The sequence below is a fragment of the Tachyglossus aculeatus genome, chromosome 5, assembly GCF_015852505.1.
Source record: "Tachyglossus aculeatus isolate mTacAcu1 chromosome 5, mTacAcu1.pri, whole genome shotgun sequence".
Taxonomy (NCBI): domain Eukaryota; kingdom Metazoa; phylum Chordata; class Mammalia; order Monotremata; family Tachyglossidae; genus Tachyglossus; species Tachyglossus aculeatus.
The window spans coordinates 48840157-48867593 of record NC_052070.1 but is presented as its reverse complement, the minus strand read 5'-3'; the positions used below and the strand labels follow the sequence as shown (position 1 = coordinate 48867593).

General features: G+C 42.8%; 1 protein-coding gene across 9 annotated transcripts in view; it reads right to left on the bottom strand.

Annotated features, from left to right (window-relative positions):
• KIF1B (kinesin family member 1B) overlaps positions 1-27437 on the bottom strand; it is a 193410-nt gene that overhangs the window by 104031 nt on the left and 61942 nt on the right. For 5 of the 9 annotated variants that reach the window (XM_038746530.1, XM_038746537.1, XM_038746533.1 and 2 more), the window contains exons 3-12: positions 21489-21565; positions 20176-20355; positions 14769-14834; positions 10551-10729; positions 9816-9927; positions 8511-8588; positions 6085-6150; positions 5345-5362; positions 2344-2419; positions 1152-1230 (exon numbers count right to left, since the gene is read on the bottom strand). In XM_038746530.1, coding sequence (XP_038602458.1) covers positions 1152-1230; positions 2344-2419; positions 5345-5362; positions 6085-6150; positions 8511-8588; positions 9816-9927; positions 10551-10729; positions 14769-14834; positions 20176-20355; positions 21489-21565 — 931 coding nt within the window. The remainder of the gene's footprint in view (positions 1-1151; positions 1231-2343; positions 2420-5344; positions 5363-6084; positions 6151-8510; positions 8589-9815; positions 9928-10550; positions 10730-14768; positions 14835-20175; positions 20356-21488; positions 21566-27437) is intronic. The other 4 variants (XM_038746539.1, XM_038746532.1, XM_038746536.1 and 1 more) reach the window with 1 other exon arrangement.

The window sequence follows — 27437 nt, the reverse complement described above, 5'->3', positions numbered from 1 at the left end:
TACAAGAGCTCAAAGGAACACACACATACTTGAGTCCACACATGCTACAATTTGGGGACTCCCACGGTTATAGGCTTTTCTCAAGGAACCCACAACTAATGCAGCAGACACAATATGGCAACAGGGCTGTGAGCAAGCCTTGAAATAAAGAAGCAAGTAGTCACTGTGCGCAACAGGTGGGGCAAAGGATGAGTCAAAATTTACCCCATTCAGCTCAGAGCAAAGGCTGCAGAGGATAAAAGGGACTCTTAGATCCCATTTCTGATTCTGTGGTGGAGTCTGGAGGGTCCAAATGGGCCCCACTCCGGAGTCTGAAACTGGGATCCAACTCTCCCCTGTCATTCCCAAGTCCCAGGCCTCTGAGACGAAGGCAAGCCAAGCATCTCCTTCTAGCTCAGAAGTCGGGACTCGAAGAACTCTAATACTCTATTAATTAATTAATTTATTTATTTTACTTGTACATATCTATTCTATTTATTTTATTTTGTTAGTATGTTTGGTTTTGTTCTCTGTCTCCCCCTTTTAGACTGTGAGCCCACTATTGGGTAGGGACTGTCTCTATATGTTGCCAACTTGTATTTACCAAGCGCTTAGTACAGTGCTCTGCACACAGTAAGAGCTCAATAAATACGATTGATGATGATGATGAAGAGAAAGACAGGAGACCTGGGTCTAATTCCTGAGCCACGGGTAGGCCAGACACAGGCTTTAGGTATCTCCTCACTCCTTGCAGCATTTCAGCATAACAGCAAGGCTAACCTCTAATTCTGGTATAGGCTACTGAATACTACTGTGGGGTCTCATCACCGATCGATCTAGAATGACAAGAACATTTCCCTGTCCTGAATAGTTTAATCATTTTCCTGCCTCGATCAGAAGCTAGATTTACATGATCTCTGGAGGTACCTTCCAACTATACGATCCTGTGATTCTTAGATCCACCTTCACTTTCGTCCCTCAACATTTCCACCACAACCATCTACACATGAGGGCTTCAGGAATGAGAGCCCTAGAAATATAACATTTCTAGTTCCACACAAGTTTGCCTAACCTCCACTAAAACTCTTACTGCAACTCCAGAAAACAAAATCCTGACAAGGATACCTGAGCTGGGAAACAATAACTCTTTAGGTTAGATCAGATTAAAGTACCTTAAAGTGCTCAAAGTTTCATCATAGTTGATATCAGCTGGACTCAGAGCAGCTACCATTGCAGTCCTAGAGTTCCCACCTGAAAAGATCAACCAATATTTAGTAGAACTCACTGACAACAGACTATTTAACCTAATGAACCACCTGGGTAATCTAGCACATTTTTATGGCCAAGGGATTGTCCCCTGGGATTCAAAGCACGAATACTGAATTAATTCTGCTAGTGTAATCCAAATAAAAACGTAATATGTAGGTGATATTACAAGTCAAAAAGGAAAATTCTAAAATGTACACCTCACCCACAAAATACCAGATGCTATAGTTAATAAATGGTATTTATTGGGCGCTTACTCTGTGCAGAGCATGATACAAGCACTCATTCATTCATTCAGTCATATTTATTGAGTTCTTACTGTGTGCAAAGCACTATACTAAGTGATTGGGAGAGTACAATACTACCATAAACATTGACATTCCCTGCCCACAACGAGCTTATAGCTTAGAGTGGGGGAGACAGACATCAATATCAATAAATAAAATTACATATATTCATTCATTCATATTTACTGGGCGCTGACTGTGCAAAGCACCGTACTAAGCGCGTGGGAGAGTACAATATAACAACAGATACATTCCTGCCCACAGTGAGCTCAAAGTCTAGAGGAGACAGACATTAATATGTACATAAGCGCTTAGTACAGTGCTCTGCACATAGTAAGTGCTCAATAAATACGATTGATGATGATGTAAGTGTATATATGTAATACGTACATAGGCTATGTACTTAAGTGCTGTGGGAAAGATAGTATGCAGAGCATAATACAATAGAGCTGGAAGACATATTCGCTTCCCACATGGAGCTTATGTACAGTGAGGGAGATTGACATTAATATAAAATTAAAAATTACAGATCAATCCATCATATTCACTGAGCACTTATTGTGAGCAGAAAAATGTATTAAGAGCTTGGGAGAGTGCAGTACAACAGAGTTGGTAGGCATATTTCCTGCCCAAAGTGAGCTCACAGTGTAGACAAGGACACAGACATTAAAGGTCTGGGGCTGTGAGTGGGGTGAATATCAAAAGCGTAAGGGGTAAATTAACTGAAAGAGATCATTGCCAAATTACTTATTTAGGTTAAACCCAAAGAAGTTTCTCCCAGCTACCAGAACTGGGGTCAGAACTGCCTTACCTAGGTTTTCCCGTAGAAGCCAAGTGAGCACAGAATCCCTGTATGGAATAAAATCTGTTTTCTTCTTCTTTTTACTCTGGGGAAAAAAAAAAAACCAAAAACCTAGTATAAATGCATATAGGAGTAAGGGCTTAATCAAAAAGCAGGTAAGGCAGAAATCCCCAACAAACAGAATGAAGTTCTCTCCCAAAATTTTCTCTCCCATGGAGCTAAAATGTGACAAATGCAAAGTTAGTATGGAAAAGGACAGAGCAATGACAGGGAACAAGCAGAATGCTTTATTGAAATGAAAGGTCATAAAGCTTCAAAGGAGTTGTTTAAGGAAAGGACTGAAGGGAAGGATTCTTGGCAATGGAAGCTTTTCGATCCACTAGAAAGCTACAGCCTTGTGTCCTCTAGCCCAGTTTCAAAAACAAAACTCCTTGGTTCCCAACAGAAATTTCAGAAGAGGGAGGAAAATCTGAAAGCGGCAGTGGATTGCTGAAAATGCTATGTCTTTTGGGAGGAATTGTGGGAGAAGCAGTGTTTCTCAGAAAAATCAGACTTGAAAGTGTTTTGTGCTAAACTGTCTGCAACTGACATTACATGAATTCAATCTATATGTGCCTTACTTGAAGGTCTTGTTTAGTTATTATGCTAAACAGAATATGCGAGAGCAGTTCAAAGACTGTACCAAAATGGAATTACAATGTGTTTTTTAATCCAAAGAGATATCAACTCTAACAATGCTTTCTTCGTTATCCTTAGAATCCATTTCTCATCCCCTTCCTTACAGCCACAAACCTTCTTCAGACGTTAAATGCAAGTATCATTGATGAACTGGATGTAAAGTGTTTACTATTTAAGCCCCCTGGAGACACACTCCCACCTATTAGTGCCTATAAAATCCATAATCAAGAACCTTTGGTCTTCATCCCAGAGGGAATGATCTATGCAGTATAACACAGATGTGACCTTGGTAGATTTGAAAATACAAAAGACATTTGCTTTTGAATTTATTTTAGATCACAAAAAGTCATGGCATTTGGAAAAAACATACAGGCTTGGCCATACACAGGAAAACTGCATCCTGGAAAATCATTTTTCAAAAGTTTTTCCAAAAAGATAGAAATATTATTTTGAGATGCCACGAGAAGCAGCGTGGCTCAGTGGAAAGAGCAGGTGCTTTGGAGTCAGAGGTCACGGGTTCAAATCCCGGCTCCGCCAATTGTCAGCTGTGTGACTTTGGGCAAGTCACTTAACTTCTCTGGGCCTCAGTGACCTCATCTGCAAAATGGGGATGAAGACTGTGAGCCCCTTGTGGGACAACCTGATCACCTTGTAACCTCCCCAGCGCTGAGAACAGTGCTTTGCACATAGTAAGCACTTAATAAATGCCATAATAATAATAATAACAAATACCTTAATTAAATTAATATGAGCCTGTTAGACTGTAATATTAGACTGTAAGCCCACTGATGGGTAGGGACTGTCTCTATATGTTGTCAACTTGTACTTCCCAAGTGCTTAGTAGAGTGCTCTGCACACAGTAAGCGCTCAATAAATACGATTGATGATTGATGATGATGAGCCAGGATGATCACTAGAGAATATGTGTCTCTATTAGACTGAAAGATCATCGGGGTAGGGATTTTGTTTTATATTTCTCTAGTAATACCTCTCAGTAACTTGTTCCCAACTCTGAATCAATCAATCAATCAATCAATCACATTTACTGAGTGTTTACTGTGTGTAGAGCACTGTGTTAAGCACTGGAGAGACAACAAAACAGTAACAGATACATTCCCTGCCCATAGTGAGCTTACAATCTAGAGGGGAGCTTACAGTCTACTGCCTAGTCTGAACAAAATAAGTGACTCAAAATATAGTGTTGGTGTTGATGAGGAAGAGGAGGAAGAAGATGATGAACCAGAAATAATGTACATTTACAAACAACCTAGTTCTAAAGTACAAAGAAGAGCAGTTTGACAAGTATTCACTCATGAGAACAAATTCAGGAAACTGACAAGCTTCTCATTTGACTTTCTCTTTTAAACGGACATATGGTGGGTATAAAATATTACCTTCATGGAAATTAATTTTTAATGGAGACTACAAAAATTCTAAGGATGGAAGAGGGGGTGCAGAGGAATGGAGCTAGATCTACAGATCTAAGAATCTGATGAGATGTGGGCTGGGATCACATCTTCCAACTCTGTTGTACTTTCCCAAGTGCTTAGTACAGTGCTCTGCACACAGTACCCACTCAATAAGTACCACTGATTGCTTGACTGATGGCAGATTTTCAGTATAAACCTTTGGCCCATATCTCCATGCTTCTTCTGATGTGAGAAAGACCATCAAGGATAATTAGAAAGAGACTTCTGCAAGAACTTGTGTAGAAAAGAATGAGGATCAGCAGACATTTTCATAATTTAAAATTCTGCCCCCAAATAAGTTTTAATTATGCCAAATTTGGTAACCGACACTGTTCTTTATTGTTCCAAACTTGGACAAATAGCCAATTTTAAAAATCAAGTCAAAGGCAGTCTCTCCTACCCTTTTAGAGAAAATCGGTGTAAGGCTGTGAAAAATAACACGAGAACAGAGGAGTGGATAAAAATTCAAAGAAGGATTGTGATGTCCTCTAGGAAGACAAAATTAGAGAAATGACTTCCTTCTTTCTCTCCAATGTATCACGGAAGAGTTCTTCAGAAAAAGTTTCACAGATTACCCAGAGGTGTATTCCCACAATATTGCAGTCTTATAGCTCCCCTGGATGTCTGCTTGCTGTCCGAATCACTCCTGCAAAGTAGATTCAATCCATGTTGGAAAGTTTGATTTCTACTTTGCAAGCCTCAACAACGAGATCCTGATGCCAAAGTACTGAAGAAAATAGCCATTGACCTAAAAGATTTGGGTAGCTCTTCCCTGCCTGTCCCTTCTTACAACCTATTGATCATCTGGAGTCACAACAGTTAATTTTACCCATGGTCTATTCACTACTAAGCCCCCGCCATACCTTGCTGGTGCAGTTATCCTAAAGTTGAAAGCATTCGAAGGAGAGAGAAAGAACACAGGGTGAGCTTCAGGGCCATCACTGACAACACAATTTAAATGATAGTGCCTCGTGAACATTTACATTCAATTTGGGTTCTCTGGAGATGAACACAATTGAAATTATAACTAGATACACAAACGTCCCCTTCCATTTCTAACTCTGAGTACCCACGAACAAAGAAACTGCTTAGCTCCGCTGTTTCACTGCTTGCACACTAGAAGCGGGAGGGATAAGAGAGATATTTCAAAACATTTTAATTTCCCTTTGGCCCCAATAATACCCGTGTTCACAACCTATCTCAAGGTCAAACTGCTCCCTAGTTTTCTCCTACATAAATCATATAGATTCAACAGCCCCAACAGGCAGACAATTTAATTTCAAATGCTTCTCCTCTGTGAAATGAAAAAATAAACACCGTGAACAAGCTTCAGTTCCTGCCATTCTTTGGGGCTTTGTCACTAGCCTCTTACAGATGGCTTCAAATTTCTCACTGCACTTTCCTTCTTGTGCACCTGCAAAGCTCAGGGTCAGACTCAGGGTTGAACCGTACTTCAGTGGCATTTTGTATTCAAAGAGCTGGGCAAAGAAAGGGAAGCCAGGTAGACAGAGGTCCCAACAGGATCTTACTGCCTATTATTACCCCAGAATCTACAGTATTCTTCATGGTGCATAATTAGAGTACAGCACAGAATAAAACTTACAACTTCTGCTAAAGCTGAAATGACTTTTCCCAGAGTTGTGAGAGATTTGTTGATATTTGCTCCTTCCTGGAGGAAAGAAACACAAAACCAGAATTAGACATGACTGTGAATTTCAATTATTCTCACGTGAAAGCTGCCTCCATTAAAAGGTTCTGGTGGGTAAAGCAAGGCCCCCGGAGATTTGACCAGAACTTTCAAAATGATAATTTGGGTGTTTCTGATCATCTTATGAGGAAAATGGTCCTCGTCATTTTATTAGAGAAGCAGCGTGGCTCAGTGGAAAGAGCACGGGCTTTGGAGTCAGAGGTCATGGGCTCGAATCCCGCTTCGCCACATGTCTGCTGTGTGATCTTGGGCAAGTCACTTAACTCCTTTGGGCCTCAGTTACATCATCTGTAAAATAAGGATTAAGACTGTGAGCCCCACGTGGCACAACTTGATCCCACTGTATCCCCCCAGCGCTTAGAACAGTGCTTTGCACATAGGAAGTGCTTAACAAATGCCATTATTATTATTATTATTATTATTATTGTTTGTCCCTGATGTCAGAGACTGGGCTAGATATTATCCACTGATCTACTCCAGTGCAATCCTTTAAATCCATGTCCCAAAATTCTCGGATTTTGACTGACGCTGAAGTGGTCTGTTGATGTTCTAGAGTATTTTTCATCATTAGACAAAACTTGAGGGAGTGGGAAACGAGATATTTATTCAACGAAGAGTATCACTTCATATATCATTATTCCATATTTTAACTGGAATAATGAAGGTAAAGTGTTGCTTCCGCTTGGGACCTAAAGGTTAAGGCATTTGGTCGAGTGCTGAAGCACTTCTATGGGCTGGGGTAGATCCAAGATGAACAAATCAGGCACAGTCCCTATCCCAAAGGGACTCACACTCTAGGTCAGTAATTTTTCCTCAGCCTTCTCTTGTTGACTCTCTGGGTTCTCTTCCTATCCCTCTGGCTGCTTCTCCGCAGCCTCCCAAACCCCTTAACTGTGGGTTTCTACAAAACTCTGTCCTATGCCCTCTGGGAAGAGTTTTTCTGTTGGAAGATGGCACTGCCAGTGATGAGACTGCATCTCCTCTAGACTGTACACTCCTTGTGAGCAAGGAACGTGGCTACCAACTCTGTAGTACTGTACTCTCCCAGATGCTTGCTACAATATTCTAAATGCTCAATAACACCATGCTTGACTGATCCATGACTAAGTATCTTTGCATCCTTGCATACTTCATCCATAAAAATGCAATGGTGCATCTTCTCAGGCTCCTTTCCATCGGTCATTAAGAGGGCAAAGTACTACTGCCAGTTCTACCTAGACTCTGACATCAGCCCAGAACCAAACATTTCAGCCTGGGAAATCCAGACTGGAAGAGTGAAATCCACCTCCTCTTCCTGAGCAGCCTTGATGTAAACTCAGAGCCTGCTGCTCACTCAGCCTTTGACTTTGGTGCTGAACCACTCACATCGCTCCAAACCTTCTCTACCTTTAGAAAGTTGGAAAGCCAAAGTGACTCAAGCCCAGGGACTGGAAGCTGTGGGTCACTCAGGTTCGGGAACTTCATCATGATTTTCCCCACCGCACCCTGGCCCACTAGGCCTCGCTGCTCCTCCCTCTTCAGTCTGGCCAACAAATAGCTGCCTGAATCTTCTTCTTAAAATGCCCATTCAAAAACATTACTCTCCTCAAAAAATTCTAATGGCTTCCCATATTTCTCCACTTGAAACAAAAACCAACAGATTTAAGGTTTGCCACCAGCTTACCTGTCCGCTCTCTTTTCCCACTATACCCCAACTCTCACTCTTTCCATGCTAACTTTCTCACTGAACCTCCTTCCTAGCTCTCCCATCTCTAATCCATTGCTTGCATCATTCCCACTGCATCAAATTCTCCCCTCCACCTCAACTCCACAAAATCAAGTCCTCCTCTACCTTCTAAGCCCTGGCTAAAAAGCCACGGCATTCCTCGATTAATCTTCCTTTTCTGTTCACGTCATCCCATCAGCCAACCTTGGCATTCTCAAGCTTATCAGCCTAATTCCTTCTTTCATTTGTATCACTGATAACAATGGTCTTACTCTTTTGCCAATTCCATGTCTACACTTTGTGTCTGCTTGTCTTGCCCATTAGACTGGAAACTCCTGGAGGTAGGGGGCCATGTATTTCACTTCTATTGTTTGTTCCAAAGCGCCCAGTACAGTCCTCTGCACTCAGTGAATACAGATGATGACAGTGTTGACTTTGAAAAGAGGCTCCCTAGATTGACCTGTCCAGTAAAGGGAAAGCTCCTTTTGGCCACATACCAAGAACACCATAGTGCTCCAGCGCTCAGAACAGTGCTTTGCACATAGTAAGCGCTTAACAAATGCCATTATTATTACACCAACATCCCCCACCAATATCAAAAGGTTCAATCTCTTACCTTTAACCGAGTCCCTTTGGCCCCAGTTGAATCAGCTCTCTCACTCCCAGCCAGATCCACCAGGCTAATCTTACTGACCTGATGAGTGAGGGAAGCACAAACAGCATTATCCAAAGTGGCATGGGTTCGACTAGTAGTAAATAACTTGTGATGGGGGTTCCTTAGAAATGTGATTTTGGGTGGGGGAAGGCGAAAGGGAATGACGTTCAGGAACCAACGAAATGTGTCAGAACTGATGAAGCTAACCGCACAGGTGATGTGTTGGAAAAAAGTGCCAGTGTCGCTTAATCGGAATCTATTATTATGGACTCAGCTCAATTATTAAATAGGCTTAGTTTGTGATATAACAGATCTTTAGTGACTGCCAATGCCTTAAATTCCACTGAGATTTGGAAAAAGTCAGTTGAGTGTTTCCTGATTTAATTAGAAAATGAGGCAGAAAACAATCCATCTTGGGGGTGTTATTGTTGTAGTTCTTCTGGATAAGAATGGTCTCAGATCAGGTGAGTCAGCTAATTGTAGGGAAGATGTTAAAAAATTGAGCTGCAACAGCAAAGTCATCGGCTGTATAGTGATCTCCTGGCTACCACAAAGGCTTCATAGACATATTCAAAAACCGTACCAGGTGCTGTAGAAAGTAAATATGACAGCACCGCAAAGGCAACCGCTTATGCAAACACAGTGCGGAAGGGACTGTCAATCAGGCATTGCTCTTTTTGGCCACCCACACACTCGGATAATAACAACCATCAGTAGCATCCTCTTCCAACACCAAAAGACGGCTCAGCCCAATAAAAGCCCAGGAAGAGCTACACTGGAAGAAGTTTCCCTCTTTAATATGCAAATTTAATCATGGTTTTGAACTAGAAGCATCATCACACCCCAAATAAAACAGATTTGTGCCACAGAGCTGAGTTAATGAGGGAGTATTATGTAGTCCCCGGCCAAGCAGAAACACTGATTTTTTTTTCAGGGAGAGGGGATGATCTGTATCATTCAAAACCATGTTTCCTCCTGCTAGGAACCTTTGGGGCTCAAACCCTTGAATTGTTTCCTTATAACTTTATTTTCTCCTAACTACATCACTGAACCACTGTCCCTAAATAAGGATGACGCGGGTAGCTTCACCAGGGCTGATGAATCTGAGCTATAAATACTCTCCATTCTCCCTGAAGGTGATCAGAATCAGAAGAGCACACCCTTTGCTCCTCCCCAAAATACATTAATGGGAGAAGGCCTTTCCATCACCTGCTACCCTCAAAACCTAGTCCCTGCAGTGCCTTTACCTTATAATAATCAATTTACCTTCTCAGTGGAAAGGTCCGTTTCAGAATCATGTTTCTTCTGGGTAAAAACAATGGTAAACACAGCGTGGGAACGACTACTGGTCTCGTTCATGTTGGTAGCTGCCACAGTCCTAAAATGGGACGGGAAGTTGCACCCATGACAAGGGAATTTTTAGGGGGACAGCTACAATGGACAACAGAATCCACAGGACAAACTTGACAATCCAAAGCAAAAGATGTAATCAAGAGCATGCAGACTACGCCAGAATCACTCTTCATTCCCCTTATTCATGGAAGCTATCAAAGACGCGCTCCACCCTCAAAGCCAACCAGCCCGAGACCCTTTTCTTTACCACAGAGGGCCTTTCGAAGTCCCCTGGCACATTCACCCTTTTCTTCTTTAGTAAGTCCTCACATGCATTTTGCTACATTTCTATTCATATGCCATGACAGCTTTACCAGCCATGCTGTCCAAAGAGGATGACTTGCATTTACTGTGACCGGACAGCCAAAACCTTTCCAAGATTAAAACACGCCACGGCTCAAATACATCACAGTTGTGACCGGTTTTGATAGGAAGGAAACGCATTTAACATAAATAGGCTTCATTCCTCCAGCAGAACTAATGTCTTTTGGGACTTCACAAGCAAAGCCAATTCCAAAGCTGAGACTATAGTTTCCTGCCCTTAACAAAGAGTAAGAGGACTCCCATTGGGCCTGCAGAGACCATCACTAATCTTCTTTCTGCCCCTACCTGGCTTTGTTCCCAGCATCCATGAGGTCTGCAATGTCTGTGTAAGAAGTAACTGCCAGCTTGGAGAGGTCTTCTACGTAAGGCCCAAGAAGAGGGTGTTCTCGGACCCGTAAATTACCCTTGTTCTTCGGATTCAGCAAGTCCCGGACTCTCTCGCAGTAAATTTCCATGTAACTCACCTGGCAACAGAAGTGAATGGCGATTAAATGACTTCCGAAGAAGAGAAGAAGACAACAAAACCGTCAGGATTGCCATTCCTGAGGCAGACTGACGGTCTATCCAGTCTGGTACTCCTTGTGGGCAGGGATCACATCAACAACTCTGTTGTACTCTCCCGAGGGCTTGGTATAGTGCCCTGCACACAGTAAGTGCTCAATAAACATCAATGATTGACGGTGAGCACTGTGTCCCCTCAGTGGTTCCACAGGCAGCTTGGAAGACCCAGGTGATGGCTGTCATCCTTGACATCCTCCTTCAGGGCTATAGATGTGCCAGTTAACATCCTTAAGTCTACTGTCTCACAACTCTTCATGGACCTATCAGTTCTTTATCTATTTAACCTTTCTCAAGTCTTGTGAAAATTCCACCTTTTTCCTTCACATTACTCTCAGGTTCCCTTAAAAATTAACTAGTTTTGTGTCTAAAAGTCAGAGGAAGGAAGATAATGGTCCCTTGGAAGACTCAAATTTACACCCAGTGCTTCAGCTGGTCCCTACAACCTAGGGTGACATTTGAACTTAGCTACTAGGCATAAAACCCTATCTGTCCTAAGACCAATTAATTATCCACCTTCCTCTCACTGAGATATGAAACTTGCACCAGCATTACATACCTAACCTGGCACAGAATCATATTGCCCCAAAGATGTTCAGAACTTAGATTCAGATAAGAGTAACTGTCTAGTTCAGACCAAAACTGCATTTTTTATTACATCCCAAGGACACATACCCTACACATTATCTTGTAAAATATCATTTTAGTATGGGGAAGAGCTTTAGAATACTTAAAGAATCTTCCTTTTGATCCAACAGGAAAACCTTTAGGAAAAAACTTTAAGAAGAATATGATTTGCTAATTTTGCATCTTACTTTAAAGTCTGTAATGGTATATCAACCAGGAAAAGATAAAAAAAGGAAAAAATCTCCCAAACAGCTCTTCATAACAGGAATTGCATCAATCAGCTTATCCCTAACACAATGAAGAGTTAGAGTTACGTTGTTTTGTAAAACAGTTGCCTCATTTTTCATTTGTAAATTTCTTGGGTCACTGGGCCTACTCAGAATCAACAAGTTCTTAATAACTTCAAGAACCAAAACAAGAGAATGGGACTGAAGAAATCAGGATCAATACTAGGTTAGTGAAAAATTGGAGATGGGAAAGGATTTTCATCCCACTTTTCCTTTTCCAATGATTCGTTCTAAAATCTACGGCTAGTAAAATAAAGGAGATGAGAAAAGATATTTGAACCCCAATTTTTTTCCTCCAAGTTTCTCCTACTCCTCACCAGTTCACATTCACTGCTCCTCCTCAGCTCACCATCTAGCTGTATCCCACAACCAACTTTCCCACCCCGGACCCCTTGCTCACACTGTTCTCATGGCTAAACCTGCCAAACTTTGGCCTTCAAAGCCTTATTGAAGGCACATCTCCTCCAAGAGGCCTTCTCTGACTAGGCCCTCATTTCTTCTTTTCCCACTCCAGCCGGTATCACCCTTGCACTTGGATTTGCTCCCTTTTTTCACACCTCCCTCACTCCCACAGCCCTTATACACACAGCCTTAATTTGTTTGTTTCTACTAATTTCTGTCTCCCCTTCCAGACCGTAAGCTCAATGTGGGCAGGGAAGGTGTCTTCCAACTGTTAAATTATACCCTCCCAAGTACAGTACTCTGCACCCAGTAAGTGCTCAATAAATATGACTCATTGATTCTCCATCTTCAAAGCCTTCCAAAGTCCAACCTCCCCAAAAAGTCCTCTCCAATTCCCACACCATAAATTTATCAATCCAACAGCCATGCTGAACACCTGGGGATATATACTCATCCTCAGCACTTAAATACACACACACACAATCAATAGTTCTGGCATATTCACTCCACTATCTGTCTTGTCCAGTTCTTCCTACTGCTCTCATTGTATATAAATACTGTTGTTGGTCTGCTTTCCCCCTCATCAAATTGTAAACTCCTTCCTTCTGTTATACCTTCCACAAGTTCACGACGGGATATGCCACTCAGAAGGCACTCAATAAATACCACTAAGTGAAGCGACAGACTCAGAGGCCATACTTCGACAGTCAAAAGACACGTGAGGCCTCAATCTACAGAAAGACAGTGCTTCTTTGGCTTCAGCCAGAAGGAAGACATTATCCTAGACTTTGGTCTGGCAATATTACCTGGGTGGAGCCGTGCTGAAGGTGTGGTATATGTCACCACCTCCACAGTCTAGATTCCAAGGGAGACTACGTGTTGTACAAGTTGAGGCATGACGGGGGCATTGGTGGCTTTCGAATTATGTGGTGAAGTCTGATGGAGCCCTATTGAAAGCATTATTAAAACAATGACCAACTTCAACCCCAGCTAAGGACTGGCCGATAGGTTGGGGGCTTACTATAAGCTGGTCTGAAGTGCTTTTGACTCCCTCCTTCCTTCCATCTCCTCCATTCCCTCTTCTCAATAGTTTACCACCCCCCACCTCACCCCAGGAGATGGGGCCAAAGCAGGAAATGAGAGCCAACGGAGTACGGAAAAAAGCAAATAGAGAAGTGCTACAGAATCCAGTCCTGTCACAAGCTTGTGAGTACCCGATATGGATTTTTGCCCAGGTGCTCAGTACATTGCTTCTGTGCTACTCCCAAGATATGGCAGTCAGGGGACAATTAGAACTACTAACATAACCTGAATATCCACTCTTCAGCCAAACAAGATTGGCTGAAGAAGCCAAACAGTGACTCCCACAGTGAAAGCAGTTAAAGGTTTAAGCTCTGCACTGTAGTATTAATAACATTAATATTAATTTGGTATTTGTTAAGTGCTTACTATGTGCCAAGCATTCATTCAATCATATTTATTGAGTGCTTACTATGTGCCAAGCATTCATTCAATCATATTTATTGAGTGCTTACTGTGTGCATTCATTCATTCATTCATTCAATCGTATTTATTGAGCGCTCACTGTGTGCAGAGCACTTTACTAAGCACTTGGGAAGTACAAGTTTGCAAGCACTGTTCTGTGCACCGGGGGAGATACAAGGTAATCAGGTTGTCCCACATGGGGCTCACAGCCTTCTTCACCATTTTCCAGGTGAGGTAACTGAGGCACAGAGAAGTGAAGGGACAGTAGACTAAAATTTCTCTGTTTACTGAAAAGCCTACAGAGTTCTGCTCTTTTACTTTCAGATGGTTTGTGTGGTTGATATTTTGTCAGCATCTAGGATTTTGACTTGGTACTTCCCTTTTTTGGCAACATTGCTGGATGCTGGAGACAAGATGTGCACCCCATGTGGGACAGGGACTGAGTCCAACCTGATTAGCTTGTCTCTACCTCAGAGCTTACTAAAGTGCCTGGCACATAGTAAGTGCTAACAAAGACCATAAACACCTCTTGGATTCTCAACAAGACCATCTACCCTGGGACATGCTAGTCCAGAGACGGGGGTGACTTCTGAATTTCATCTTCCTCTTCATTTAGGAGCTGGGTGAATAGTTATAATAGGGGCTTTTGTTTTAACAGGCCCAGTGAAAGGTGAGAAGCAGGAGAATGGAGAAAAGGGCTATGTGCAATGAATGCCAAAAAAAAGATATTTGTTAAGCACTTACTATGTACCTGGCATTGTACTAAGTGCTGGGGTAGATACAGGGAGATTTTTTTTTAAGTATATTTGTTAAGCACTTACTCTGTGCCTGCCACTGTACTAAGTGCTGGGTAGTTCAGATTCAACACGGTCCCTGTTCCACATATGGCTCACAGTCTTACTCCCCACTTTCCAGATGAGGTAACTGAGGCCCAGAGCAGTTAAGTAACTTGCCCAAGGTCACACAGCAGACAAGAGGCAGAGCTGGGATTAGAACCCAGGTCCTCTGACTCGCAGGTCTGTGCTCTTTCTACTAGGCCAAGCTGCTTTTCAGTTTGAAATGGAAGCTTGGGTAGGACACGAGTCTAAACTCCAGATTTTCCACGGCAATCTTCCGCCTGGTCTGGTGCTACGGCTGAACTCACCTCCACGGAGTAGGACATCTCCTCATTATTATTGTCGTTGATTTTCTCAAACAGCTCCTCACATAACTGCAAAAACAGAGAGAGCAAGTGTGAATCAAAGGCACCATTCACCCATGGACATTGACAGGATTATTGTGACCCGGATCGCTCCCGCACTTTCCCTCCCCAAACACCAATGACATCACCACTTAGCTGCGAACAAAGCCCTGGAAGAAACAAAGGAAAAGAAGCCTCATGCTTTCTGAGCAGGTCTGTTTGCTTCCCTCATTTAGTGCTCAGAATTTTGCTCAGTGACTGACTGGGGCCATGTGTGGAAAGTTAAGAGTTTTAATATGCTGCAGGGGGAGAGAGATGAGGGGGGAATGGGAGTCAGAGGTCGTGGGTTCTAATCCCAGCTCTGCCATTTAACAGTTGTGTGACTTGGGGGCAAATCGCTTAACTTCTCTGGGCCTCAGTTTACTTCATCTGTAAAACGGGGATTAAAGCTGTGAGCCCCACGTGACACAACCTGATTACCTTGTATCAGCCCCGGCGCTTAGAACAACGTTTGGCATATAGTAAGTGCTTAATAAATCCCATCATTGCTATTATTATTATTCAATCTAGAACAGTGAAAAAAGGGGAAAACAAAGTATCCCATTTCCCAGAAAATGATTACAAAGGTTTAATTTTTTTCCCTCATTCCCTATTAAATAGTCGCTGATTTGTAGGAAAAGAATAGAGCTTATCGGCCATTAGTATACTTAAGGATCGCGGTTTTTTTTTTTAATTTTAACGAAAATATTAGTTTCTACTGTTTAAAGCATGTCCTTGAGGATTATCCAAACCTATGGTAGGAAAGCTGAATCTGGGGAAGCTGAAAGGGATTATGAGGTCTTAATGAAGGAGAAATAGTCTTAAAGAAGGATAAGCAGCACCACAAGGATATTAAGAAAAGTCATAATACACAGGAACTCCAAAGACATACACGGGAATAATACAGAGGAACTCCACACGGAAGGAAATGCAAAAGGTATAGAATCATCAAATGAAATTGGGAAATGCTAAATTTCTTGTTGCATCCAATGACGGTAATTCTAGGACACCCTTGGGTGAGGGAGTGGAACAGAAACGGATTACAACCTAAATTCATCTTTTCTGGTTTTTAAATTAAATTTAAACTATCTTTTCAGAAAGTTCAGAATAAAGACTATCACTAATAATTTATAGCTAGAGTTTGTCAAATCCATTTCAGACATTTTGCCAACCAAATGTTAAATTCATGGAAAGCAAGCAGTGCAAATGATGATTAATACTCTTCATTAATAAGGCTCACACTAGAATGAGCAAATTCTTCCAAAAATTTCACTGGCTTCAAACTCAAGCCCCTACAGCACCTATTTCTCAACTTGATTTCAGATCCATTGGAAATTCCGGATGAAAATCCCGATCCAGAAATATGCTATTTGCCGCCTAGTTTCCCGAACTCTCTCAACAGCAAGGCCGGAATCCCCAACTGGTTTTACAACACAGGAATACCTAAAAATCGTCCTGCAAATCTGCATATTGAACCTGAAACCCATTACAACAAAAAAGGGAAAGTATCATCTAAGCACGTGCACACAGAACCCCACCTGCTCAAAATAATAATAATGGTATTTTTAAGCGCTTACTACACAGGAATACCTAAAAATCGTCCTGCTAATCTGCACATTGAACCTGAAACCCATTACAACAAAAAAGGGAAAGTATCATCTAAGCACGTGCACACAGAACCCCACCTGCTCAAAATAATAATAATAATAATGGTATTTTTAAGCGCTTACTACGTGCCAGTCACTGTACTAAGCGCTGCTCAATCCTCGCCCTCCCAGGATCGAGAAGCTTCTACCAATGCTGACTGCTCCTGTGATGAACGTTGACAAAGTGTACAGATTCCTGGCTCCCACGGTGAAAAGCTATTAGTCCTTTGAGAGACAATCCTCCATTTCAGGAGGATTTAATAACCTCCCCCCCCACAAAAAACAGTATTTGTTAAGCACTTTCTATGTGCCAAACACTGTTCTAAGTGCTGGGGTAGATACAAGTTAACTAGTTTGGACCCAGTCCCTGCCCTGCATAGGGCTCACCATCTAATAAGAGGGAGAACAGGCATTTAATCCCCATTTTACAGTTGAGGAAACTGAGATACAGAGAAGTTTAGTGATTTGCCTAAGGTCCCACAGCAGGAAATTGGCAGAGCTGGGATTAGAGCTCAGATCCTCTGACTTTCAAGCCTCTACCCTTTCCACTAGGCCATGCTGCTTCTCAACGCTGCTTTAATCCTGCTAGCTTTTCTCTAGTGGAAAGGAAAAACTGGCCCAGATGATTTTCTCCTCCAGCTGCTTCATACAGCATTTTCAAATGGCACTGTCCTCGGCATCGTAACTGACATTTTTTTGAAGGGCACAAAGATCAACAGGGTAACTGGGCAGACTTGTTTCTGTCAAGGACGCCTTCTTTTTTAGCCCTGCTAAATACGATCAGCACAAATGCCAGAAAGCAGCTCAGAGAGACTACAGCCTTCCTTTAGCTAAATGGCACTGACTGTAGTGACAATTATTTCAGGCATTATTTTTCACTGATGTCCTTATAACTCTGAGTCTTATTTTGAAATAGGTCTTGAAAACAACATTGAGGAAATATTGAATTTGTCAGTTGATTGAGAAAGAAAAGATATCTGGGATCTTAAAAGGTTTACTACCGGTAGCCATCCCTTCATCCTGGAAAACAACATTGAGTAGCTGCAGTGAGCTAGCACTGATTCTGGTTTCTACGCTTGTCCAGAAATCTAACACACTGAGTGGTTGTTTCAATATACACAAAAGTACTCTGACAATCCCCACTCCCCAAAATTAGAATTAAAATGCTTCTGAGAAGCATCTTGGTCTAGGGGAACCTCCAGTAGATGCCCACCCCACCTTTGCATCAGAAAGAAACTCTTCACCATTGGCTTTAAAGCACCTTGCCCCTCTCCTACTTTACCTGGCTTTACTTTACCTCCTACAACCCAACTGTGCTACTCTAATGCAATCCTGTTCACTGTACCTCCTTCTCCATCTTGTCTATTTTGCTGCCACCCTCTCACCCACATCCTGGCTATGGCCTGAAATGCCCTCCCTCCTCATGTCCGACAGACAATTACTCTCCCCCCACTTCAAAACCTTATCGAAGGCACATCTCCTCCGAGAAGCCTTCCCTAACTAAGCCCACCTTTCCTCTTCTCTCAATCCCTTCTGTGTTGCCCTGATTCGCTCTCTTTATTCATCCCCCCCCAGCCTGCAGCACTTACGTACATATCCGTAATTTATTATTTATATTAATGTCTGTCTCCCCCTTTAGATGGTAAGCTCGTTGTGGACAGGGAATGTGTCTTTTATATTTTACTCTCCCAAGCGCTTGGTACAATGCTCTGCACATGGTAAATGCTCAATAAATATGATCGATTCATTGTAGATTCAGCAAAGGCCTGGGAGTTAGAAAGCCTGGGTTCTAATCCCGGCTCTGCCACTTGTCTGCTGTGTGACCTTAAGTATACAAATACTTAACTTCTCCGGGCTTCGGGTATCGTATTTGTAAAACAGGGATTAAAACTGTGACTCTGATGTGGAACAGGGACTGCATCCAATCTGCTTATCTTGTATATACCCCTGCACTTAGTTCAGTCCCTGGCCTACAATAAGCACTTAACAAATACTATTTTAAAAAGTGGGGTCAAATATAGTGACCTAGAAAAGCCACAGTATGGCACCTCCATACACTTCCATTCCTAGGCTCTGCGGCAGCGAGGAAAAGGGTGCCCGGTGCTGATACGTAAGGGGGAGCTGGGTGGAACTTCACTCTGGAATAATGGAATAAGAAAAAACAGAATAGGCAGCAGTATATTGCTGCTATGGGCTCCTCACCTCGCCACTCCTCACCCTACTGCAATCTTACCAACTATCTAAAAGTTGGTGAGGAGAATTTTCCATCCACCCCGCTCAAGCTATGGTGGGCTTTCACCCCATTAACTGGTGGGTGGGGGAGGGAGCTATCCCAGTTTTCTGGTGCCTCACCATGATCTCCGGCACCCCAATAATAATAATAATGATAATAATAATAATAATAGTAATAATGGCATTTATTAAGCGCTTACTATGTGCAAAGCACTGTTCTAAGCGCTGAGAATTTTACAATAGCAACGAGCTCCAGGCTGCGTGGCCACACAGCTCCTGCCCACCTCATCTGAGGAGCAGTGGGGCTTCACCATGGAGGCCAAGATTCGATTTGTTGGATCTTTTTGGCCACTAAAATGTAAAAAGTAAACTTTCAAACTCTCTCACAACCAACTCTGACTTACTGTTATTTTCAAGATCTACGGCTGCACAACCCAACCCTGACCATCCTGCTACGCAAAAAGATCCTCACCAATATTAACACTCTGGAATTGTAAAGGGAGGTCCTATGGATGCCTATTTTATATCTATCTTCAGAAAGCAACTCTAAAACAGAACAAATAACAATAACTAATCCTAATAATTATGGTATTTAAGTGCTGATTATGTGCCAAGCACTGTTCTAAGTACTAGGGTAAATACCAGATAATCAGGCTAGACAAAAGGGAAGTACTGTGGCCTGTGATTTAGTTACTAGGACACATTTGTCTGCTGTGTGATCTTAGGCAAGTCATTTCACTTCTCTGTTCCTCAGTTTCCTCATCTGTAAAATGGGGACTAAATCCTACTCCCTCCTACTTAGACTGTGATCCCTATTTAGGACAAGGGCTGTGTCTGACCTCATTATTTTGAATCTACCCCAGCACTAAATACAGTGATTGGCACGTAGAAAGTTCGTATCAGGAACCACTAAACCCATTATATAACAAAAAAGGCTGGAATACAAATATAGGCCAGTGCACTTGGTGCTGATGGCTCAAGATGATTGAGGTACGGGGCAGCCGCTCCTATGGGACGCCAGTAGACAGGTCTGGCTTTGCACACAGCTCTTCACCGTTTGTAACGTTTTTATCGTGCAGAATCTACTTTTCTTGTGCTTTCTAAGTACTTTCAGGGCTTTTTTTTCCAAGGCATTTTATAAGGCGGAACCACACACGAACTAATTAGCACAGCTGTGTCCAAAGCTTTCTTGGGCCTCTCCAACAGGCCTACTCAAAAACAAGGCCACACTGTGGAATCTTGAAAACAGCATTTTGTAAAAATTCAAGTTTTACATTAATTTAGACTTCCATTTTGACAGTTTTTCCTCAGGGACCATGTGTACCATAAGGGGCTAATTGCCTTTAGAAAAGAATTTGAGCCCCTCAAAAGGAATGTGGTAAAATGGCAAAAGAATCCACCCCAGGAAAATGTCTGCTATAAGCGTTTTTATTTGTTTTATTCGTTTTTTTTACCTGTGGGATAATGCCCGCCTGACTTTCTTCCTGCTTGCCCATCATCGTGTAGGATTTCCCGGCACCTGTCTGTCCGTAGGCAAAGATGCAGACATTGTAGCCCTCAAAGGCATGCAAAAGCATTTCTTTGCCAATGTCATTGTACACCCGGTTCTGGGATGCGAAGCAAGGATCTTCAGGCTGTGAAGACGAGAAAGGTTTAATGAATGACACTGTACTGTACTTTATTCATTTCTCTTATTTCTTTGTCAATGTCAAACCAAAATAGAATCCAGACGTAGAAAGGCAACCCGAAAGAAGAAATACATTCATGGTGAAGAATGAAAATTACCAACGAATCGTTAACTCTCTGAGAAGCAATACTGCTGGCCACAGGACTGCCCGACACTCAATTTAACACTTTTTAAGTGTCTGTGATATGATCTGAGGTGGTTAAATTCTGTTCCCTGAAGCTTCACAGTCTTCACTACCTCAAAACGCGAGAAAGCTTCAAATGGAAATTCCTACCATTTCTGACCCTTCATGAATGGGAAAGGTAAACACAAAATTGACAGCTCAAAAACACACAAAATGAATCTTTGAACTCTAAAACTAAAATGTCAGGGTGTGGCTGTCCTTAAACCAAAATAGCTAGCAGTGAGAAAGAATTGCCAACATCGCTTCCCTTCCCCCACATTATCAGTTTTGAACTGCAGAAAGAACTAAATGCCTCACCCCAAAATACAACACACACACACACACACACACACACACACAAAAAAAAAAAAAAAAAAAACCCCAAGTAGAAAAACATCCAGATCTAGCTGAAGAACAATTCCAGGAAGCCAGAAAGGTTTGCAGATGGGGAGGGGGCAGGGGGGTGGAATGGACCAAGGGGCCTTCTAAGAGTCTGTTCCTTTTGTGGAGATGGAAGCCAGGGACTGCTACCTTTCCCTTTTCTAACAGCTGGCTGAATCCAAACCTCATGTTCCTCAGGGGGCTGAGGGCTTCTTTTTAAATGTAAAAACCTTACAGTTCCTCTAGAGCTGAAAACAGAAAAATGATTTCACAGTTGACATTCCATTCTAGCTGTCCTCAATCCCTCCTCCTACTGGTGCTCCTCAATTCCCCAGAGTTTAACTTTTCATACTGAGAAATGCAAACCTTTCTGACCACTTCATTTTTAACTGCTGTCAGTACAGACACATTAGGGCAGTCCATTTCTGGATAAGGGGAAGGAGGAAGGGAAGAAGAACACTAGGAAGGGTGTGGGAGGGGGCAGGGGGAAGGTGGATGAGGGAGCAATCCAGTACATGAGTCAGGAGAGTACTCACCGAAGTGTGAGACCAGTAAGAGTAGTCAAAACTGAAGGACTTTGGCGCTTCTTTGGGGTTCTTTGGGTTGACAATACCTGGAAAGAGAAAATACATTTTTTCAAACGGCCAAAGTTAATCAGGGAGGGAAGCCACAGACCCAAGTTCTTGGGTTGGGTTTCGATGCAGCCCACCCAGAAGGCTGCACCTCTGAACCCAACAATCCACCCGTTACCAATGACAAATACAAAGGGATTTCTATAATGCCTCCAAAAAAGCAAGACAAGGGGACTAGACACCAACCGAAGATACTACAAAATCAGAGAGAACAGCCTTTTTGGTCCTCCTGTCCATCCCACACAGACCTGTGGCAGAACGCAGGAAACGGGCCTTGTTGCAGTTTCGAGGAATATCCTGAACGAACAAAAGACTGATGCCTTTAAGCAGATCAGAAATGAGTCCCCCAAATTCTCCTGCATATTTCGTGGCAAAATATTTTAACAGATCCTCCCAACTACTGTGAAGTATTTCGCCATTTTTTCCTTAATTGGAAAAAGGCCTTGACGGTGGCCAGATCAGACCCTGCTGCCTCCTGAAGCCCACAGTAACCATTATCTTGTGTATCTTGAAACCTCCCTTAAAGGAAGATAGAAGCACCTTAACTGTGTGCAACTATCCATGACATGCTGAAATCGGAGAAGAAAATTCTTCCTTTTGGACTCACTTAATCATCTTGCGCCCCAAAGCGTGAAGTGAGATTGCTTGCATTCAGAGAAATTTCTCATGTAATTAATCGAGTCATACTATACTTCAGGGATTGGATGAGAATGTTGGGGGCTTAACTGCTCTTCCTTTCTCACTGGTATAAAACCTATATTCCACAAGGAGCAGAATCCTTTGAAACACGGACATGGAATCCCCTAGGATGATCTGATCTCTCTACCAGATGTCATTTCGAAGGCTGGGTCACAATCCAAGCCTACAACAGAGACAAGAAGGAAAAAAAAAATGTGTGTGTGTGTATATATATATATATATATATATATATATATATATATACCCCTGAAGGCTGCTCGGACCACAAATAGCAACAGTTGCCACTGGATTTTTCCTCCTTGATTCCACTGTGCTCACTATTAGCCTAAACTGACATTCCAACTTCAAATGCTGACAGACACACAGCAGAGGATTAATTTGGCTCTCGTTGAACATCAGTCACGCGGCCAAATTGTAAGATACGTGGTTTTGGATAGCAACCCACTCCACCCCCCACCACCCCACACATGTAACCTAAGCAATGAAATGTGGCTACAACGTGAAATGCATACCAAGTCTTCTGTGCACTGCCTAAAATACTGATAATTTATGTAAGCAATGCACAGAGTACATCTGAAGTCCCCGTTTTACCCTACTTCCTGAAAAAATAACGCCTTGAATTATTCTAGTATTTCCATTTTTTCCAAAGCGTTTTCATATGTCAGTGATCTCATTTTACCCTCCCAACCTCTCTGTGAGGAAGAGAGGTCCATATACCCTTCCCATCTTGGTAGATGGAGGACAATGAGGCCCAGAAAGGTTCCAGGATTTCCCTGAAGTCTCACAGCAGGTAGACGGAAGAGCTGGGACTAAATCCCAGGCCTCCTGTCCCCTAAACCTGTGCTCTTGACACTGGACTACCCTGACTCTTATTTTTAGGTCCATATTCTGATGCTGCCTTCACCAATCATTTACAACCAGTCTGTTCAGAAGGGGTGTAAAGATGCAGTCCCTTCCAAGAAATCAGAGGGGGCACATCACAAAGAAGTCTGAAAAGAAACTGGAAACCAGTTCCTGACCAGGCACATTCTCTTGCTTCAGCTCCAGAAGGCAGCCAGGGCTAAGTTTAATAACTGCAGATATTGAAGACAGGACAAAGGAGGAAAAAGTCTGCTGGAAAAAAAAAGCTACATGTACAGTCCTCTTTCAAAAACCAGTTAATTGTATTCCATTTAACTAGTCCAGGGACAAGTATCCCATGGCTAATATTCTAGCTAACACCCTTCTAGTACCATGGCCTAGAATAAAGAGCAAGGACCTGAGAGACGATAAATCAACCAATCATATTTATTGAGCACATACTATGTACAGAGCACTGTATTAAGTATTCATTCATTCATTCAATTGTACTTATTGTGTTTATTTACTGAGTGCAGAGCACTGTCCTAAGAGTTGGAAGACACGTTTTCCGCCCACAACGAGCTTACAGTTTAGAGGGGGAGATCAAGGATCTATTCATGACTCTGCCTCTTGCCTGCTGTGTGACTTAGGGCATGTCACAACTTCTCTGTGCCTCATTTTCCTCATCTGTAAAATGGGGATTCAATTCCTAGTCTCACTTTTATTATGACTGTGAGCCCCATGTGGGAAAGGGACTGTATCTGACCTGTTTAACTGGAATTATCCCAGTACTTAGTACAGCGCTTGCCACATAATAAGCAATTACTATTATGATTACCCCTCACATAAATCACCTATGGACTCTTCCTCAATTTTCTAGGAGAGAATGCAAAGTAGGAAAACTTTTCTAGTGCAAACAACTATTCACTCTGTTCTTCATTTCAAAATATCCCCTTGAAAAATCCTTTTGGAGACCATTCATTCATTCATTCAATCGTATTTATTGAGCGCTTACTGTGTGCAGAGCACTGTATTAAGCGCTTGGGAAGTACAAGTTGGCAACATATAGAGACAGTCCCTACACAACAGTGGGCTCACAGTCTAGAAGGGGGAGACAGAGAACAAAACAAAACATAGTAACAAAATAAAATAAATAGAATAAATATGTACAAATAAAATAAATAGATACAGTAATAAATACACACAAACATACATACATATATACAGGTGCTGTGGGGAGGGGAAGGAGGTAAGGCGGGGGGGGATAGAGAGGGGGAGGCGGGGAAGAGGAAGGAGGGGGCTCAGTCTGGGAAGGCCTCCTGGAGGAGGTGAGTTCTCAGTAGAGCCTTGAAGGGAGGAAGAGAGCTAGCTGGGCGGATGTGCGGAGGGAGGGCATTCCAGGCCAGGGGGAGGACGTGGGCCGGGGGTCGACGGCGGGACAGGCGAGAACGAGGCCTAACGGTGAGGAGGTTAGCAGCAGAGGAGCGGAGGGTGCGGGCTGGGCTGGAGAAGGAGAGAAGGGAGGTGAGGTAGGAGGGGGCGAGGTGATGGACAGCCTTGAAGCCGAGGGTGAGGGGTTTCTGCCTGATGCATAGGTTGAGTGGTAGTCACTGGAGATTTTTGAGGAGGGGAGTAACATGCCCAGAGTGTTTCTGAACAAAGACAATCTGGGCAGCAGTGTGAAGTATGGATTGAAGAGGGAAGAGACAGGAGGATGGGAGATCGGAGAGGAGGCTGATACAGTAATCTAGACGGGATAGGATGAGAGTTTGAGCGAGCAGGGTAGCGGTTTGCATGGAGAGGAAAGGGCGGATCTTGGCAACGTTGCGGAGGTCAGACCGGCAGGTTTTGGTGACGGATTGGTTGTGAGGGGTGAACGAGAGAGAGGAGTCAAGGATGACACCAAGGTTGCGGGTCTGTGAGACGGGAAGGATGGCAGTGCCATCAACAGTGATGGGAAAGTCAGGGAGAGGGCAGAGTTTGGGAGGGAAGACAAGGAGTTCAGTCCTGGACACGTTGAGTTTTAGGTGGCGGGCAGACATCCAGATGGAGATGTCCTGAAGGCAGGAGGAGATGCGAACCTGGAGGGAGGGAGGGAGGGAGAGAGAGCGGGGCAGAGATGTAGATTTGGGTGTCTTCAACGTAGAGATGATAGTTGAAGCCGTGGGAGTGAATGAGGTCACCAAGGGAGTGAGTGACCAGCCACTGTGGTGTTAACACTCTAATGCTAAAATGTCTAAAACACCAGTGCAGTAAGTACAGAAAACGACAAACATCTGAACTTTGCCTTACTTGTCCAATTACACAAAACTTCGTCACAGAAATTTCAGTAGGGCAACTACCTTGGTTCTTTAAAAATCTTCACATCCACCCACAGCAATGCACACCCTGCATTAGATAAGGAAAATGGCCAAATTAGGAAGGCCCCAGGTGTTCAGTGCCTTCTCAACCCAGTGAAGGTTTGTGGAGGAAACAGAGCTCAGTGAGAAAAACATAAAAATCACCAATTTAATGAACCACAACCTGGGGGTGGGGGGGGGGAAGGCAACCAATGATTCACCTAAAAGTTGATCTTTCTTCTTAAAAGATTAGGTTCTCTAATGACACATTTGACCAAACAAATTAGCTTTCTCTAAAAAGAGCCCAGAACTATTTTTGCAGGTCACAGACCCCCTCTACGTGGTACAACACTGTGCCCAACCTGAGTATCTGGTATCTACCCTAGCATTTAGTTTGGTATTATCAGTCAGTCAGTCCATCGTATTTATTGAACGCTTACTGTGTGCAAAGCACTTGGAAAGTACAATATAATGGACACATTCCTTGGCCATCACAAGCTTACGGTCCACTGAGCATTTAGTAAGCTCTTAACAAATATCACAAGTATTATTTAATTCAAACACCAAATCATAACATGCAAGATATGAGGAAGAAAAAAAATGGACTTCAGAATACCCACTCTTAGTACAAAGGGTTTTGTTTCCAAATGTTAAAAAACAAAAAGGAGCCCAAGACACAAGCATGTAGCTTCTTGTTAGGCTCTCTGAACATGAACTCCTCCAGGGTATCTTTCATTACGCGGGGTAGTAAAATTTATACAACTTTTAAGAATTCACACTTTTAACTGATCATGATTGTGGCCTGTAAGGGAACAGCTCTCATCCTTCCACTCATCTGTAAGCACATTACATTTTAAAACAGAAAGTGGCTGGAGAATGGGGATTTGGGTTTGCATTCCATTTTAACTGTAATTCTAAATGGTTATGATAAACACCTGCTGTGCTAATAGCTTAGGCAAAAAGCAGTTAGACTACACCAGATGATTCAGGAAAAGTACAAGCCTTGACTAAAATTACAAGAGCTCAGAAGCAATATTGTTAATTCTTTACTATCAGTGCGTACCAACAAAAACCATCCTATGGTATTTATTGGGTGCTTACTATGTGTGTGGCTCTGTATTAAGCACTTGGGGGCATACAATCCAGTGGGCAGACACGATCCCTGTTCTCAAGATCACTGATGCCCATGTATAACAGGCTCCAGATCCAAACAGCACAATTCTGCCGGTGGTAAAGCAAAACAACTTGTCTAGGGGCACATTAAATCCAATCAATCAATCAATGGTATTTATTGAGCACTACGTGTAGAGCACTGTACACAGAGCAGGGTGTCAATGGCAGTAGCAAAACAAGTATACTATGCACATGTCACAGTCCCTCTGACATGTTCCCTACACATAGCAAGCTTAGTTTCGAGGGGGAGACAGACATTAATATGGATAAGTAATTTATAATATATGATTGACAGATAAGAACATAAGTGCAGTGCGATTGGGGGTGGGGTGAATATCAAATGTCCAAAGGTCACAGATCCAAGTGCATAGATGATACAGTAGGGACAGAACACCAGGGAAAAGAGGACTTAATTGAGGAAGATCTTTTGGAGAAGATGGAAGCCATGATCCTTTAAGTTCGCCAGCTTCATCCTTTATTTAATGACTTTGGGGCCCTCAGCATCTCTCAGAGGAGGAAGCCAAGGAAGTATTGACTGGGGATGGTGGAGGAGAGGCCAGTTCTGGTGGGATCAAAGACAGGATAATCGAAGAACCCTGCTGGTTCCCTGGCCTACAGGTGTAAATCAGGAATACCCATCAATATGGTTCGGTGGAACAGAGTCACAGAAAACAATATACAGACACCAAATCCTACTGTAAGCAAATTTATTCCTTCGGGAGGATCAACTTCCAGGCTGAGTAACGTAGCCCAATCTGTCTCCTTCTCTCAAGCCTTGTTCATTCACCCATCCATGGGAGGC